The 18,426-nt window shown below is 40.4% G+C and overlaps 2 protein-coding genes across 2 annotated transcripts; one reads left to right on the forward strand and one right to left on the reverse strand.

Annotated features, from left to right (window-relative positions):
- The first annotated feature begins 4,388 nt into the window (after positions 1 to 4,388).
- LOC149400759 (hexokinase-1-like) lies at positions 4,389 to 8,329 on the forward strand. The gene is made up of 9 exons (XM_089611234.1): positions 4,389 to 4,936; positions 5,602 to 5,752; positions 5,871 to 6,053; positions 6,296 to 6,370; positions 6,474 to 6,629; positions 6,725 to 6,823; positions 6,925 to 7,055; positions 7,171 to 7,252; positions 7,565 to 8,329. The coding sequence occupies exons 1-9, from the start codon at positions 4,671 to 4,673 to the stop codon at positions 7,910 to 7,912; spliced, it is 1,491 nt and encodes a 496-aa protein (XP_089467360.1). The 5' UTR covers positions 4,389 to 4,670; the 3' UTR covers positions 7,913 to 8,329.
- A 783-nt stretch (positions 8,330 to 9,112) lies between these two features.
- Positions 9,113 to 13,064, reverse strand: LOC149400760 (uncharacterized). Its single transcript, XM_089611824.1, has 2 exons — positions 10,262 to 13,064; positions 9,113 to 9,821 (listed from the first exon to the last, which is right to left on the reverse strand). Exons 1-2 carry the CDS (start codon positions 12,885 to 12,887, stop codon positions 9,382 to 9,384), a joined length of 3,066 nt encoding a protein of 1,021 aa, XP_089467950.1. The 5' UTR covers positions 12,888 to 13,064; the 3' UTR covers positions 9,113 to 9,381.
- Between the last annotated feature and the right edge of the window lie 5,362 nt (positions 13,065 to 18,426).

Here is an 18,426-nt window from a genome sequence, read left to right on the forward strand (position 1 = left end):
AAAGAAAATCCGTCAAAACCCGAAGGAACGCACGGCGCGCGAGTCAAATGCTCGCGGCGCGCACTTTTTTCCTCGCAGCGCGAGGATGCTTCCGGACGCGCGCACTGTTTTTGTATCGGTCGTATCTTCTTGCTCTGATGTCCATTTTCACAAATAAACATGCGTTGGAAAGCTAAGAGATATATCTATCCAATGATGGAAAGAATTTAACCAGAATCGTCACTTCAAAATCACAAATCATGCAGAAGAAGACGCCATGTTTCTTGATTAGCTCTAACTCGTCCGAAAAATCTTCAAATCGTCTCAAAGTTGCTCTATTGCCCTCAAAACACTTTTAAATCATGAAAACCTATAATAACAAATAAAAAACATAAAATATATCAAAAACACTTAAGGATTCGTTTCGATTCAAGTCCGGGAACGAGTGATTTGTACGTATAAAACGCACTCATCAGAAGTCTCGTCTATCAAATAAGTTCAGGTTGGACTTCTACGAGAAAACAGATATTGCCAAGACCAAAGTCCCAACTGGATATAAGAAAGAGGATTAGGAGGCGGTGGTAGACGAGTTCTCAACAGACGATTGGAAGGTAATGTATTAATTTAATAAATCATGTTATCTTCTAACAGATCGAATAATGACGCAATTAAATATTTGCAGAAAAATTCAGAACGCAACAAGGTGAATTCGTCGAAGAAGAAGACGAAGTCGACACAAGGATCGCTTTCTTACTTGCCTCAAATGACGCCGATCCCTCAGATGATGTCGATGCCTCAGACGACGCCGCCATCAGTTTCAATGGCAAATCCTCACACGATGCCGCCATCAGTTTCAATGGCAGATACTCAGACGACGTCGCCAGCTTCAGCTGAGTTCCACGGAGAGCGTACGACGAGCGGGAATAGCGCACGAGGAAGATTTAGCGGAAGATGAGGTAGTGCAATCAAGCAGTGGCGTAGAACCCCAGGAAGGGGAAAAGGAAAAGAAAAAAAATAAGATTAAACGTTTATTTAATTATCTATCAAACATCGGACTATTTGTAACATTCTACTAGGTTTTTCTTCTCTAGCGTGTAACATTCTCAGACTATTTGTCTTCCTTCTTCTTCATCACATGTCAGCCGCACAAAAAAAAGTGTAATGGGTTTCGGATACAAACGTTAGACGACGAATCTTCGCCGATTTTCTCCGAAAATGTGTTGAATTTGTTCTCTGTCGGACCAAAACAAATGGAAAGTCGTCGATCGCCGCCGAAAATCGCCGACAAACTACCTCCGCTCTCCTCTTCTTCTTCTTCTTTCCTTCCAGATTTTTTTTCTTTTCTCCGACTTTCGGTCGACAACCCATGACATCGAAGTTTTTTTAACTCTATAAGATCATGAAAAAGGGTCGGTCGTTTTTCGTTCGGACGAAATGTCGTTTCGGCGACTTTCGAATGACATCCGGACGAAAAACGACAAATATTGTTGTCGCCGGCCGCTGATCTTCCGACAGCGACTTCGCCGGCGAAAATCGGGGAATTTCGCCGGCATTTAAAACATTGAAAAATCTACAAGTTCCTACTAGCCATCTATTCTCTTCACATGAAACTTCAACAAATGTGCCATGTGCCAATAAGAATATTTCCCTTTCATGAAAAATCTTTACTTCCTCACTTTTGTGACTCCATTTACATATATAGTATATTTTCTTGTAATATATCAGTCACATTTGTGAATCCTTATTTACTACACCAAATTTTATATATTAACTACATATCTTCATAAGTATTTTAATATCAAATACATTAATTTTATATCAGATATCTACAAAACTAATTTATTTCTAAAAAAAAAAAGAATTAAGATACCTTTGACAAAATAATTAGAATTTGGATAACTATAGGCAAAGGCTTGTAAAAATTTTTAAAAAAAAAAAAAAAAAAAAATCTAACCCCAATATACATTTTCTACTTTAGAAAGTTATTTAAGGTTTCGTTCTTTTGTAACAAAAAATTATTATAAACCACTAAAATAATTATTCACTTGAAAAAATAATTCCGACTATATGAGTAGATCATTTGGTTTTTATTTATTTATTAGAGTTCATTTATAGTTGGTGCAAGTTTGTTATCTCGTTAAAATGCTCAAACCCACGAACAAGCTCTCCAAATTCTGTTTAACATTATTCCATACTTGATCCGATTATGAATTTGGACTAGCGCACCTAATATTCTCATGACATAAATAAAGCATTACGTTACGTGATCGCTATATGACAACAAGTATCTTATTAGCGTTGAGACATATATTATTATTATTTATGTGATGATATCAGCATATATGTATGCTATGTATATTGAGCAATGTTTCTGATCAGCACACGTGTCTTTTAGTTATGCTTAAAATTAGTAATAGTAGACTTGTTTATAACAAAAGAATTTCACGATTTAATAGTGGTCCTATTTCTAGCTCTATTTTTTGCAATAAAACAATTCCTATATTAGCATTTCCAAAAGGTAAAGCTTCCTTATGTTATGTGATGGGTAATGGCATGAAAAGAAAGAGATCCAATTGTAATTCCATTTAAACTAAATAGGCCACATGTCATTTCTCATGTACCCTAATTTATAAGCTATATATGTGTATGTGTGTGTATATGCGTAAGTAAGCATTATATATGGTAGCACACACACAAGTCACAACCAGTCTCATGCTACTCTGTAGGAACAACGTTTATATCAAATTTGGTGATTTGGACTAGTCACAACCCAACTTCCAAACCCACCTTTATATTGGTGATTTATTTGTTACTTACTTCAAAGCAAATATTATAGTAATAAAAAAATTAAAAAAAAAAGTGATGACTAATTGCTGAGTCGGATTGTGGGTAAAAGCAATAAGCCGTTGGCTCTAGTTTAGCACTAGAAAACAGTGTGCTTCACTTTCACGTGTATTTTAAAGTTTATATGTTGTTATAATGCAATGGTTAAGAATTAAGGGTTGGTATAAACCACTATCTAGTTTAGCACTAGAAAACAGTGTGCTTCACTTTCACGTGTATTTTAAAGTTTATATGTTGTTAAAATGCAATGGTTAAGAATTAAGGGTTGGTATAAACCACTAATTAATAATTATTGCTGGAGCCGAGTCAAACTGCATTTCGCTACAGTTACGAAGCTGGAATTAATATATTTATTTATTTACGTGTGCGTGTATAGCTGGCGTTTTGTAGTGGTAAAGTGGTGACTTTAGTGAAAACTAGTCATGTAAATATTTTCCATAATTTAGGATACTAAAAGCAAAGAAAATATCTGTTGAGTGAAATTCAAGGGTTTTATAGTTTTTAGAAAAACTCGTTCCACACAGATCTATTCAACGTGAATGAGTCAAATTGCTTGATATATTGGACCACATGAATGATATTAATTTTGCAACAAACATGGCTTGAAGCCAAATGTAAATTAGTCTCAAAAGTACAGCTAATATTCAAACCTTTGGACACATGATATAATATAGCCTATATAGGTATAATATAATGCTAAGCTTACGAACAATTATTTATTTATGCTCACCACTCAGAAACTCAATACGTGATTAATTTCACAATGAAACTAAATTATAATAAAACAAGTAATTTTAATTTTTGTGAAATAAATTATAAAGCAAGTATTACTTAAGTTGTTTGATGACGAAAAGTCAGAGTCAACATGCTTGAAAGTTGAAATAGAATGGCCACTATAAAAAACTGGCATTAGATATTATACTTTTTTTAACTCTATTATTATTGCACTTTCATGAACAATAACATGATGTGTTTGCTTTGTTTTTTTGTTTTGACATTTTTAGCGCAGAGTTCCAAAACAAATAACGATAATATGACTTTTTGCACTCACTAGGTGCGGTTCCCAATTTCTTAAATCCTTAACAACTATGAGAACAGATTAATTACGTCATATATAAATACATAATAAACAAATAAAGTCAAGTCAGGACAAAACTGCGAAAAGAAGAAAGAAACAACATTTGGTTACAAGCGCCACCGCTTTGCGTAGAAGCCAAAAAAGCATTTAAATTCCATTTCCTAATTTCTTTTTAATTATAAAGCGGAAAAAGAAAAGATTGAGATTCCAAATTCCAACTTTACACATGCAAATAATCGAAGTCCTAACACGTGCCATATTCCTCAAACTGAAAAGCTCGCAATCTACAACTATCCACTTGTCTGAGACTGAAACACAAGGCGAGAGCCGTCAACTTCCAGGGCTATTTCAGTCTTTTCCAGCATCATCAGATTCCCTCTAATCCCAGCTCTCCCTAAAATACCCTTCGCTTCGCCTTACAGCTTATCCGAAAGTAAATACCTAATTTATTATTACTTTTCGAAATTAATACCAAAAATAAATTATGGAACAGAGTGTGGGAGAAATGCATTGAGAGGGAGAGAGAGCGTATTTATTTATTCATTCCTCTCTCTCTCTCTCTCTCCGAGAAAACTGCTTAATTTTTTCCAAAAAATTAGCTCACTCAGTCTCGTCTCGTCGACTTTAGGTTTTCATAAATCCAATCCAATCCCAAATCCTTTTTTTTTCACTTCCTTCTATTCAGTATTCGAATTTCCCGTTTCCGAAATTCGCATGCGAGTTATCGGTACCTGAAGCAAAGCCGTACCGAATTCGGAGCCGGAGAGCGATGGGGAAGAAGGCGGCGGCGGTGGTCTGTGCGGCGGCGGTGTGCGCGGTAGCGGCTCTGGTGGTCCGGCACCGGATGCGGTGCTCCGGGAAGTGGGCCCGGGCTATGGCGATTCTCAGGGACTTCGAGGAAAAGTGTGGGACTCCCTCCGGGAAGCTCCGGCAGGTCGCCGACGCCATGACCGTCGAGATGCACGCCGGTCTCGCCTCTGAGGGTGGAAGCAAGCTCAAGATGATCATCAGCTACGTCGATAATCTCCCCACTGGGTATGTGTGTGTGTATATCAATGAATATATGCGTGTTTAACAGAAATGAATTTCTGGCTGTGTTGTTTGTTGATCGATTCTGCGATTTCGTTTATAAAGTTTCTGTCTTTAGTTTTTAATTCTCTCGCAGTACATGTATATATGTATATTGATTTTAGACTTCGTTGTGAAAAGGGAAACTAAGATCTTGGTTTATCACTCTGTTATGTGAATTCAATTTAGGCGGAAATGGAAGGTATTTTTTTGTTTGATTATGATTTTGGAGTAATTGAGTTTTTTCTGTGATAATGAAAATGAGAGTAATTGCTTGTTGGGAGATTCTTTACGGATGGTTTCTGGGAAATTTATTGGCTTTAATAGTGTTGCTTTTCATTCTTTTGCTTATCCGTTCGTTTGCGTAGATTCTTTTCTATCTGTGGCATCCTATTTTACATCTCTTTTTGGCCTTTCATAAAAATGTTTTCGACCCTCTGAGCTCAGTATAGACAGCCTTCTCACGTAACTGTGTTATCTAACGCTGCATCTTCAGGTCATGATTTGGTATCTAATATATGTAGTCCTTATATATATATATATTATATATATATATATATATATATATATATATATATATATAGTTCCACAGAATGCATACGCCTATGACAGTCTTGATTCATTATTTTCAGAGATGAGAAAGGCTTGTTCTATGCTTTGGATCTCGGGGGAACCAACTTTCGGGTGCTTCGCGTACAGTTGGGTGGTAAAGACAACCGTGTCGTTAAACGAGAATTCGATGAAGTCTCAATCCCGCCTAATTTGATGACCGGATCTTCGGATGTTAGTGTTAATATAAAAAGAAAAAAAAAATATCAGAAAATTCTATTACAATACAACATGTCATAGATTTTGCAAAAGTTTCTCAGATATTTTTTTCTGACAAAGAAATTGTGGTCAGGCGTTATTTGATTTTATAGCTGCGGCCCTAGAAAAGTTCGTGGCCGGAGAAGGGGAGGGCTTCCACCCGGCACCGGGAAGGCAAAGGGAGCTCGGTTTTACCTTCTCATTTCCAGTGAAACAGTTGTCGATCGCATCAGGGTCGCTAATCAAGTGGACAAAAGGATTCGACATTGATGGGACGGTAAATGATGTTACTTTCTCTTTACACGGTTGTATGCTCAATAAAAAGTAAATTTATTTGTATAACGACGCCATTTTACTTGTGGTTTATGAAGGTGAAAATGGTTTTTTGTATCATAAAAAACACCGGAAACTACTTATATATGAAAGCTTGGTGCTTTGTTGTTGCTTTTTGTTTATTCCATCCTTGTTTCTTCCACTGATTATTTGCTGGGTTTGTGGTATGTGATTAATTATATGCAGGTTGGACAAGATGTAGTTGGTGAATTAAGCAAAGCACTGGAAAGAATCGGACTTGATATGCGGGTTTCGGCGTTGGTAAGCTCATATCATACCACGTTGGTTTTCCGTTAATCTTTCTCTGGGTTGAATAAATATTAAGTCATATGTCATCTTTAAATAAGCTTGTGCGGCGATGCAGGTTAATGATACGATTGGAACTTTGGCCGGAGGACGATACACAAACCCGGATGTCGTCGCTGCTGTAATATTGGGTACCGGCACTAATGCGGCTTATGTAGAGCGAGCTCATGCGATACCAAAGTGGCACGGTCTTTTACCCAAATCTGGGGAGATGGTTCGTAGTCTTTCTTTGGAAGTTGAACTAAATTTAGAAACATGTCCTTAAGATTTTTTTTACTTATTATTCCTTTCCGTGGTGTAATTATACAGGTTATCAATATGGAGTGGGGTAACTTTAGGTCATCTCATCTTCCTCTAACAGAGTATGATTACGGGCTGGATGCTGATAGTTTGAACCCCGGAGAACAGGTAACGGTCACACCATGTACTCTTAAGCTTGTTTGTTCTATAAGTCGAAAACGCAATCAGTGACATGTTTTTTTTTCTTTTGGGTATTTACTTTTTTACAGATGTTTGAGAAGATGATTTCTGGAATGTATCTTGGGGACATCGTACGAAGAGTCTTGTGTAAAATGGCCGAAGAAGCTGAGTTCTTCGGGGATACTGTTCCGCCGAAGCTTAAAAAACCTTTTATTCTAAGGTCTTCCGTAAACTCACTCTCTGAAATAAATATATAAAAATTTAAAAAAAAAAATCATTTGCATTAGATAAATACAAACTGTGAATATCCTGACGAGTGAAAAAAAAACGTTCAGGACTCCCGACATGTCTGCGATGCATCACGACTCATCACCGGACCTGAAAGTGGTGGCTACTAAACTCAAGGATGTCCTTGAGGTACAATAATAATGACAACATTGTTTAGATCTCTTCCCCGTATTTAGGCTATGTTTAGAGCCTGGATTTTACGATGGAAAATGAAAGTTTAAAAAGCAGCGTGACAGAAAGTTTGGAAGTCAAGAGGAAATTTTAATTACTAAAGTCCCAGATAAGTTTAAAAAGCAGCGTGACAGAAAGTTTGGAAGTCGAGGAAATTTTAATTATCAAATTCCCAGATGTTTCAGTTTCCAAACATTTTTCTAAGAAAAATGACAATCCCAATAATTGTTCGTATCTTTGTACTGATGACTCTTTCTCTGCGTGTTTCAGATAACAAACACCTCACTGAAGATGAGGAAAGCCATCGTACAGGTGTGCGACATCGTGGCGACCCGCGGAGCCCGCTTATCGGCAGCGGGGATATTGGGAATCATAAAGAAGCTGGGACGGGACACGGCAAAGGAAGGAGAGAAGCAAAAGTCGGTGATCGCGTTGGACGGCGGTTTGTACGAGCACTACTCCAAGTTCCGGAACTGCATGGAGTGCACGCTCAACGACTTGCTTGGCGACGAAGTCTCGTCGCACATCTTCGTTGAACACTCCAACGACGGCTCGGGCATCGGGGCCGCGCTCCTCGCTGCCTCCCATTCGCAGTACTTAGAAGTAGAAGAATCTTGAACGACAAGTAGAAAGAATCTTGAATAACCGCGTCATTAAAAAAAAAAAAAAAAAAAAAGAAAGCCGAGGACCGACCCACATAATGAAGAAAGCAGAAGCAATGAATGACGTGTGTCGGTTTTGTATACTTTTGTTTTCCGTTCCCCTTCCTTCGCAAGCTCCTCGGCTCCGAGATTTGAGAGAGATCTTGACTGACAAGCCCATTTAAGACTCTTTATTTTATTTATTTATTTATTTACGGTCTAGTGGAGGACATAATCTGCAGCGGCGAGCGAAACCCGAGCACAGAGTCTCCGAAAGGCCTGTACTTGTCCTAAATTGTTTGCTTGTGTTAATGACACTTAGTTGCGGATTTTGTTTGTATAAGTTCATTTTCTCTCCTTGACTTGCTTGAATAAATCGTTGGGGGTTGTATAATCTGTTCTTTGAGCAGTCAACTTGCTTTTTATTCTCTCTTTGGCAAAATGTTACCCTGATTTCTTACTTTGTGCAAATAAAAGGGAGTCATTGAATTCTCTAGTCATATTGATTTTCCCAGACGTGTCAGAGTATGGTCTACATAGAACACGTTCGATAAATAGTTGTTATCGTATAATTTGTACCCTCTCGTCTCTGTCGCGTAGAATCATTGCAAGAATACATCAACATACCATTAAATCTGTATTTCTGACTGAGCTGAACTGTGCCTATGGAAGAAAGTGTGTTTAGGAAGAGAGCTGATCAAGATCAAGAGTCGACCTCTACAGGAACGACAGTTGTAAGCCCAAGCTGTATGACTTCACACCTTATTTTTTATGAGATTTTTTTTCTCACATAAATTCCTATATATAATTATCTTTGTTTTATATGGGTAATCCTATTGTGCCCATGATGTGGATTGATTTTACCTTGTGTGGTGTTTCTGAATCTGAGGTACTGGTTTAGAATAACAATCATAAAAAAGACGTCATTTATGTGTTGGTATTTTTCCTAAGAGCACTGAGGTACAGCAACGGTCCATTTCCGCGTGCTATTTATCGCTGATGAAAAATAGTTTCGTTTTTGAATGCTGATGTGAGACATTGGTGGGCTCCGCCTGCTATCTCACATTAGCGATTTGCTGACCACCGATAAAAACATTTTAATTTTTGAAGCTTGTATCTATATATAAAGTTTCGCTGATGTGACACATTCTATTTCAGACCAGCTATCTCACATCAGTGGTCTACAGACATCCAATGGAAAATATTTATTATTTTAGTAAAGGTTACAAAATACAAAGCTGGTTTCTGCAAATAACCATTGACTCACTAACGCTTAAAATGGTCAGCATTGGCTTGTGCTGGTCTTTCATTCTTATTTATCGTACATCAGTTTTTATTGTAAAAGAGTACATGTACAACAACACTACCTTTATGCTCAAACTACCGCTAAAAGTCTTGAAATCTGCTTTAACACAAACTAAAAGAGTAGACAAAAAAAGCAAAACATCATACAATGCTCACAACAAAACCATGGTCTTCGTCATCATCTCCGCCCTCCTCTAAATCCCTCTCGCGCTTCGAGTTCCTGAGGAGCGGAGCAGCGTCGTATTCGAGCCCCGCGAACTTGTTCTCGCTGCGACGGAAGCAGCGGAGAAGAAGCTGAACGACCTTCTTCATGGTGGGCCTGGAAGAGGGGAGAGATTCGGTGCATACGATTCCGACCTTGAAAACCCAAATCATCTCTTCGGTGCAGCTCGGCTCTCTCACGTCCGCGTCGAGGGCTTCCTCTATCTGCTTCCCTTCTCGGACGTGACGCCACGCCCACTCCGCCAACGAGCTGTGCTCGCCCCCCTCGCCCGCTGCCCTTCCCGTCGCCAGCTCCAGAAGAACCACTCCGAAGCTGTACACGTCGATCTTCTCGTTCACTCTTGTCGTGTGGGCATATTCTGTACATAACACAAAAGTGTGTGATTTGACAAGACATTGTAAGGTCACAGGTTACTCGTCTCATTATCAATATCGTGATATCAAACCAATAAAGCTCAAACGAGTGAGATTTAACAGTCATCACCTCAAGGGGATATGTTAGGTATACCGCATCATAAAGATAATACGACTTAACTAAGTTTTATAAGTTCATTTGTTATATATTAATTAATGAAAAATATAACAGACCAGGCCACTTCAAACACTACTGAATCTAAAGTTGTAAAGTTGATTTATGTTATATTTTGGTTATTTGTATACCGTTAATTTATGTTAATGCCTATTTTGTAAAATTTAAGATTGTATGTGGCTAGTTAGGTACAGAACTCTTAATCGATTACTAAACTTAAGCATTAACTTGCGGTGCAAGAAAAGTGATTTTCTGCGCCGTTTCGGATACCTGGAGCCAAGTAGCCGGCGGATCCGGCGACGGTGGACATAGTGGCGAGCTCTCCTTGCTTAGCCAAGAGCTTAGCGAGTCCGAAATCAGCGATCTTAGCATTAAAGTCGGAGTCCAACAAGATGTTGCTGGACTTGATATCTCTATGGATGACGGGCGGAAGGCAATCGTGGTGCATGTAAGACAGCCCCTGGGCGGCCCCCACCGCGATCCCGAGCCTCTTGGGCCAGTCCAGCGCCGCCACGTCGTGGTGGTGGACCGACCGCCGCGATCCGGCCGCCGGAGGCCCGACGCGGTGGAGCCACCTGTCGAGGCTGCGGTGCTCGAGGTACTCGTACACCAACAGCTTCGAGCTCTCGCTGGAGAGGCAGCAGAGGAGCTTGACTATGTTGACGTGGCGTATCGAGCTCAGGATCTTCACCTCCGCCATGAACTCCTGTTCGAGCTCATGCTCGAGCCTCCGGTTGTTGACTATCCTCTTCACCGCCACGGCCTCGCCTCCGCGGCTGACCGGGACCCGGTACACCCTCCCGGAGCCGCCGCTCCCGACGAGGTTGTGGTCGGAGAGCCCCGAGAGGATATTCACCTCCGTGAAGTTGAGCTTCTGAAACGGGGTGAGCTTCCACGACGTGTCGAGTCCGTGCTTGCTCCAGTAGCACCGGATCACGAGCGCTGAGAAAGACAAGGCCAAGAGGAAAACCGCGATGCTGAGCGTCACGATGAGGATCAGATACGGAGTCTTGAGGCTGTTCTCGTCGTTGGCTCCGAGGTCGGAGCCGCCGCTGCACGAGCGGAGGCTCATGTGGGCCGCGCTGGAGCAGAGCATCGGGTTGTTGAGGAAGCTCTGCTTGAAGACATCGAACTCCCTCGGGATCGTCCCCTCGAGGTTGTTGGACGAGAGGTTGAGGACGTTGAATCTGCGGAGGCCGAGCATCTCCGGGATTCTCCCCGAGAAGAGATTCTCCGAGAGGTCGAGATCGGTTAGGGCCGGCAAGAGGCCGAGGTTCTCCGGGATGGCCCCCGAGAGCCGGTTCCGTTTGAGGTCGAGAGTGTTGAGCGACTTCCACGACTTTATCTCCGACGGAAGACCGCCCGTGAGCTGGTTCCGTTCGAGGACGAGGTTGGTGAGGCTTGGGAGAGCGGTGATCCCCGGCGGGATTGGTCCGGTCAGGCGGTTGTTTCCGGCGTCGAAGAAAACCAAGTTCTTCCACGCGGAAACGCCGCTCGGGATGCTTCCGTAGAACCTGTTGTTGCCGATCTCGATCCTCGAGAGATTCACGGCGATCTTCTCCGGGATGGTCCCGGTGAACGAGTTGTTTCCGAGCATGAGGATCGTGAGGCTAGAGGCGGCCCAGAGCCCCCACGGGACAGTCCCACTGAGCCGGTTATTCGTAGCCTTGACCATCACCAACTGAGGGCAGTTTTCGAGCCCCGCGGGAAGCTCTCCGGCGAGGTCGTTGTCGTTGATGACCAGACCCACCAAGCTTCCGTTCTTGCACAGGCTCTCCGGTAGCTTCCCGGTGAGCCTGTTACCGCTGACCTGCAAGGTTTGGAGCACGGAATTCTTGCCCAAGCCCGGCGGTAATACGCCGGAGAAATCGTTGTCCCACAAGCTCAAGTCTTGCAAGTACGGCAATCTTCCTATGCCCTCTGGAATATTGCCGGACAGTCTGTTCGTGAACAGAGCCAAACCCGTCATCTTCGTCAGATTCCCGAACCCTTCCGGGATTTCTCCTGTCAATCTGTTCATCGAAAGGTCGATCACCGCCAAGCTCGGAGACCCGACGGCCGGAGGAATTTCCCCGGAGAGACTGTTTGTGTAGAGATAAACCACGGTCAGGTTCTTCTTCCCCGAGAACAGCCTGCCCGGGATTTTCCCGGTCAGGTTGTTCGTTGATAAGTCCAATTTCTCTAGCGACTCCAAATCGGCTATACCTTCTGGTATTTGGCCGATCAGGTTCGAGTTATAAACCCAAAGAATTCGCAGCTTCTTCAACTTTGCGTAGCTCGAAGGAAGCTTCGACGGCAAAAGATAGCGAGAGCTAGACAAATCCAAAACCTCGAGATTCGAAAGCTCACCGATCCCCGGCGGAAGAGACACGTTGAACAAGTTGGCGCCGAGGTTCAAAAACGTCAGCTTCTTGAGCCTCCAGATCGCCGCCGGAAAATCGCCGGTGAAATTGTTCCCGCCGATATTTAGAGTTTCGAGCCCGGAGAGCCGGTCAATATCGCCGGGAAGAATTCCGACGAAGTAGTTGTTGGAGATGTCCAAAACTCGGAGCTTCGAGCAGTTATAGACTGCTCTCGGAAATCCTCCGGGGACGTAGTTGTTGCCGAGGTTGATGACCGTTAGGTTTCCGAGATCGCAGATGAAATCCGGTACCGGACCTATAATATCCACGTCGACAAGAGTCAACTCGGTAACCGAGCCGGACTCACAGGTGAGTCCGGGCCATAGGCAATGAGACTCGGCGTTTGACCGATTCCACTCGCTCATGTAAGGCAAGTCTCCCCAGTGTTTTTTCAGCTTCAGGAGGACAGAGATTTCTTGGTCCTGAAGGTCTGAGACCACTTCATGGCACAGAAATGAGAGCAAGAAGAAGAAGAGTGTAAGAGTGTTCTTCATTTTGAGTGATATGGTAATGATATGACTGGCCTCATTAGGAAGAAGAAGATCATATACATAGGAATGAATGGAGAAGGGAAAAATCTTGGTTTGGACTTTGGATTATTCAAAAGTTGCTTTTAAGTGCTGTGTTGAAAACTTAGACATCTTTGTGGGATCGCTCGTACAAATTAGTCACCACCGTTATTGTCTTATGGTTTTGCTTTCCTTGCCCATTGATTCGATGGTCAATGGGATGACTTTGAAGAAGCTCGGTGGAGTTGAATTAGTCAAAACTAAAATATATTAGCTGTACTATGCTTATGCTTATGCTTATGCTTATGCTTATGGGATTTTTTTGGATTGATATAAAGGGTTCCATCTTGAAACCAATTGACAATGAGAGGAGTAACCCATGACTTTTATAATAAACGCAAAGGATATATTCTCAGTTGATGTGAGACTTCCTGATACACCTCTCTCACGCTCAGGATTGAACAACTGGTGCGTGAAGTTTGTAGAAACGGGTGACCCAACATCGAGAATGGGTTTGGTTCTGATACCATGTTAAAGTATCATGGGATTCCATTTTAAAACCAAGTGGTAATTAGAAGAGTAACACACAAGTCTTATAAAGAGCTCATGATCGTAATACTCAGTTGGGACTATCCTCGATAATATGAATTTTTTTTAACGGTATTCATTATATATTATTTTTGTGTGGATGTGTTAATAAGCTGGCACGTCTTCTACTACTGCCCTTCTTCTATGAGATTTGAGAAAATTAGTATACATTTTTTTTTATTATGAACATTAACTGCAAGGAATGACTGTAGATCTATCAACCTATCTAGAAATGGACCGTTAAGTGTCACACGTGCGCAAACTTATTTCTTTCGTTTAAGGTAAGCCTGTGCATCCATCTTTCTTTGAGCATAGTTTTCTTGAAAGATCCAAATACTACGTATTAGATGCTGGCGTATCGTAATGCTATACCGTTTGGAAGTGGTAGTGATTTGAAACTTAAAATTAGAAAAATCATCTTAATTTGATATTTACAAGAAAACTAGTCAAATAATTAGCAAAATACGACATGGTTTCAATAAGCTTGTTCGCACTAGATAATAAGTTATATATCATGTCCAGCCCATTGTATAGCGAATAGATGTTTTGTTACGCCATTTGAACTTTGATTTATCTCATTAGTTTTACTTTTATAAACTCTCTGAAAATGGAGCATATCAGTGGGTAGAGTCCATACACTTCAACGAGATAGAACATCAACGGTCAATTTTTTTTATTTATTAGTTGATATATTCGGTCATGACTATGAGCGTTCGATATCATGAAAATATGGGTATTTTAAGTTTGGATTGATAATATGGGCTCTAATTTTTCATAAATAGTTTGTGCGAAAGGAATGACATGATATTCAAAATGTCAACAACCATCTCCGCCAAACAAATATTACGTGAGACATTTATTTGGATTGTTTGAATTTCATATGGAGACTGGGCTAACTCAATTTGTTGACTTCAACTGCTATGTAAAAGTTGAGAATCATAAAATTATTTGTAGGCATCGAAAACATGTTTTTACATGATTTGTATACGGTGAATTCGGTTCATAAAATTGGAATTAAAGAGGGATGTCATTATTTGAGTTCATGGCCCCAAAATGCAGTAAATAAAGAAATTGACATTGTAAGTACTAAAAATAACAATGATTACTCAAGACATATCTCATTGACATGGATTGTAAATACATTAGAACCTACTTTGGGCATAACATCTGGGTCAGTAATAAACGAGTTTAGGCATATATTAGCCAGTGGCACACTTGTAAACAGTGCACAAACGACTTCACATATATCACACTCGCATTGCAAATTTGTCTTTGGTTAAACAAAAGACTTCAAGCATAAACATCCATGTAGCCCAGATGTATATATGCTCCAGACGAGTTAAGTAGTCTATTTTTTTTTTTTTTAAGGCAGCGAACTGCAGTGGGGATTGAACCCACGACCTCCACACAGGAGGTGGTGTGAAATTACCACTAGGCTATCCTAGGTACCACGAGTTAAGTAGTCTATTTGCGTGGCGCAATTTTAATTATCAGCCATATCGTATTTAAATGGCGCAATTGTAATAAATATGTTCTATACATTTTAAGAGATTTGGATGTCGCAGTTGTAATCACGAGCCACATCTCATTTGAGTAAAACAATACCATTTCTATTGTGGTGGCACATTCGTCAAAGATCGAGACCTAAACTCAAGTGGCCTTTGCATCCTTCTCTATCGTGTCTCAAAGAGACAACCCAAGATAAATAAGAAAATCTATTCGAGTACTGAAAATGTAAATCTTCTTTTGAAAGAATCAAAATTGATGCACAAAGATACTATATAAACAAGTAAATATCTAAATATAATGTTTCCCAATATGAATGTGTTGCATCCCAACAATCATAAACGACCGTCTCAATAGTATATGTAAATACGTTAGAACCAACTACTGGCATATTACATCCCCACGGCCCAATAAGAAAATAGTTCAAGCATATCTCATTTGCATGGCACAGTTGTAAATACCTCACAAACGACTTAAGGCATATCACATCTGTGCGGAGAAGTTGTCATTTGTTAAAGAAATGACTTCAGACATATTTTATGTGTGTGGTACAGTTGTAAATACGTTACTGAACGAGTTCAGTAAAAATGACATTTGGGTAATGCATTTATTATCATCAGTCACATCTCATTTTAGTGTGGCAGCTGTAAATACATTCCAAACATGTTAGGATATATGTCTTGGGTGGCGCAATTGTAGTGGTTGAGTGGTGAAATTATTATAATAGACTAATGCCATGTCTAATTAAATGACTGTTATGCCTTTTGACCAAAACAATGTACAATAACGTAAAAGACAAAGTAAGAGCACACCGGATTTATCCTGGTTCGGTCTTAAATGACCTACGTCCAGTTTTGGGGTTGTTCCACTATCAACGATGATGTACAATACAATCTAGAACTTTCACTGGAAACCTTCAAGAACTGATCTCACACTGTGTTCCTCTCACACTCGGTTTTTCTCAGATGATTTCTCTCCAATGTACTCTCTAGATATGTATGAATATCTTCTATGTCCAAAGATTACAACAAGCTTGTATTTAAAGACCCTTGTGACGCTTACGTGTTCTTCAAGCAACACTGGCTGATGATCCAACGGCCTTCAACCCGAGAAACTTGCTGATGAAGCTTCAGCCGTTAGATGAGGACCTCTTGATGATTTCAAGCAACACCACTTGTATACCACTTTATACAACAATTCTCCACCTGATTGAACATCATCTCTCATCATTTAGTGAAAAAAACCCCGTCTTGATCTACTCCTCAAAACCACAGCTTCCAATGTTGACCAACCTCAAGCAATGATTGAATTTGTTGCTTGATAATGGCTTTGTCATCATGTCAGTCGGGTTGTCTTCAGTAGACATTTTCTCAATCTTCACTTCTCCCTTGCTTACAATATCTCTTACAAAATGCAGGTTCTCATCAATGTGCTTAGATCGCTCATGAAACACCTGATGTTTAGCCAAATGTAAAGCACTTTGACTGTCACTATTACTTGAGACTGATTGAAGCCAAGTTCTGAGATGATTCCTTTCATCCATAAGGCTTCCTTCACAGCTTCAGTAATAGCCATATATTCAGCTTCAGTAGTGGATAAGGCCACCACTGACTGGAGAGTAGATTTCCAACTTACAGCTCCACCACACACTGTGAAGACATATCATGTTAAGGACTTTCTTGTGTCAATGCTTCCTGCATAATCCGAGTCAACATACCCTTCTACCTGCACTTTGTTAGTATCACAACAACCATACATAACTCCATGCTTAAGAGTACCCTTTAGATATCTCAGGACCCATTTACAGCATTCCAATGATCCTTACCAGGATTTGACATAAACCTGCTCACAAGACTAATAGCATAGGCAAGATCAAGTCTAGAACAAATCATGGCAAACATAAGGCTACCTACAACACTTGCATATGGAATCCGAACCATGTTCAAAATGTCTTCCTTTAACTGAGGACTCTGAGCACTTGACAGCTTGTAATGTTGAGGTATAGGTGTTGACACAGCCTTTGACAGAGCCATCTCATATCTTTCTAGCACTTTTCCAAGATAGCTTTGCTGATAGAGACACAATTTCATGTTTCTTCTGTCTCTACTTATCTCCATGCCAAGGATCTTCTTAGCTGATCCTAAATCCTTCATCTTGAACCTTTGATTTAGCTGAGCCTTCAACCTGTTTATATCTGATTTTTCTTTGCACACAAGTAGCATATCATCTACATAAAGTAACAGATATATAAACCCAGAATTTTTTTTAGTTCCTTGAAGTATACACACCAGTCATACTCACTTCTTTGATAGCCATGAATAATCATGAACTCATCAAATTTTAAATACCACTGTCTTGGTGATTGTTTCAAGCCATATATGGACTTGTGCAGTAAGCACACTTTTTCACCTTTTATCCCAACCTCAAAGCCTTCAGGTTGCTGCATAAAAATCTGTTCTTCTAGATCTCCATACAAGAAAGCTGTTTTGACATCCATTTGATCTAATTCCCAATCAAAATGTGCACAGAGAGCTAGTATAGTTCTGATAGACCTGTGTTTGACTACAGTAGAGTATATCTCATTGTAGTCAATCCATTCTGTCTGTGAGTATCCTTTTGCCACTAGCCTGGCTTTGAACCTTGGCTCTTCAACTCCTGGGATTCCTTCCTTTAGCTTGAATATCCACCTGGATTCAATGATCTTGTGTCCTTCAGGCTTGTCAACAATAGACCATGTCTTGTTTTCCTTCAGAGATTCAATTTCTTCAAGCATAGCAGATTTCCACTGTTTACAGTGACTTGTCTTGCACGCTTCTGTGTAGGTATTTGGTTCTTCTTCCAAGAGAGTTGATCCTATCATGAAAGCATAGGCAGTAAGTGTTAGGAATTTTTGCACACGAGAAGATACTTATGTAAATTCTCGTTGAAATTATTAATAAAATAAAGTTTGACATTTATTATCTATTTGAATTGGAAGCGTTATTTCTTATTTAATGAGATTTATTAAACATTCATTATTCCATAGCCTCTGTATCTAACTGAGTCACGTGCTGGACACCCGAGTTCAGGCGGTGTGCTAAAACATGGTCGACGACTGATATACGCCTGGAAAACTATATCTAAAGTCATATATGTGGAACACATTGGTGAAGGCTGATCACTATGTGGGAGCATTCTACACTTGTGGTAAGTGTACGACCCGGACAGGTCTTGGTGTAGATGTGTCGTTTAAGGACCGTTACGACACACTAACCGAGGCCACTATGATGGTCACAGTGAGACTTGATCTAAATCCTGAAGTGATCATGGACACTAGGTTATGTTACTGAGCTCTTTGACTCATTCGCTAAAAGGCTATTCATGCTAATCACAGCTTATGTCTTGGGAGTTTTCTCAGAGCATAATTCGAGTGGGAAATGATTTACAGATA

Source organism: Urtica dioica, chromosome 4 (genome assembly GCF_054948205.1).
Source record: "Urtica dioica subsp. dioica isolate 48M chromosome 4, U.dioica_male_clone48M_v1_H2, whole genome shotgun sequence".
NCBI classification, from domain to species: Eukaryota; Viridiplantae; Streptophyta; class Magnoliopsida; order Rosales; family Urticaceae; genus Urtica; species Urtica dioica.

What these genes read in the sequence shown, in the direction of transcription:
- LOC149400759 (XM_089611234.1), top strand. Translation starts at nt 4,671, where the DNA reads ATGGGGAAGAAGGCGGCGGCGGTGGTCTGTGCGGCGGCGGTGTGCGCG. An exon ending in TACCCAAATCTGGGGAGATG is followed by an intron (nt 6,630 to 6,724) that starts GTTCGTAGTCTT and finishes GTAATTATACAG; the next exon opens with GTTATCAATATGGAGTGGGG. An exon ending in AACTCAAGGATGTCCTTGAG is followed by an intron (nt 7,253 to 7,564) that starts GTACAATAATAA and finishes TGCGTGTTTCAG; the next exon opens with ATAACAAACACCTCACTGAA.
- LOC149400760 (XM_089611824.1), bottom strand. Translation starts at nt 12,887, where the DNA reads ATGAAGAACACTCTTACACTCTTCTTCTTCTTGCTCTCATTTCTGTGC. An exon ending in CGCCGGCTACTTGGCTCCAG is followed by an intron (nt 9,822 to 10,261) that starts GTATCCGAAACG and finishes TGTTATGTACAG; the next exon opens with AATATGCCCACACGACAAGA.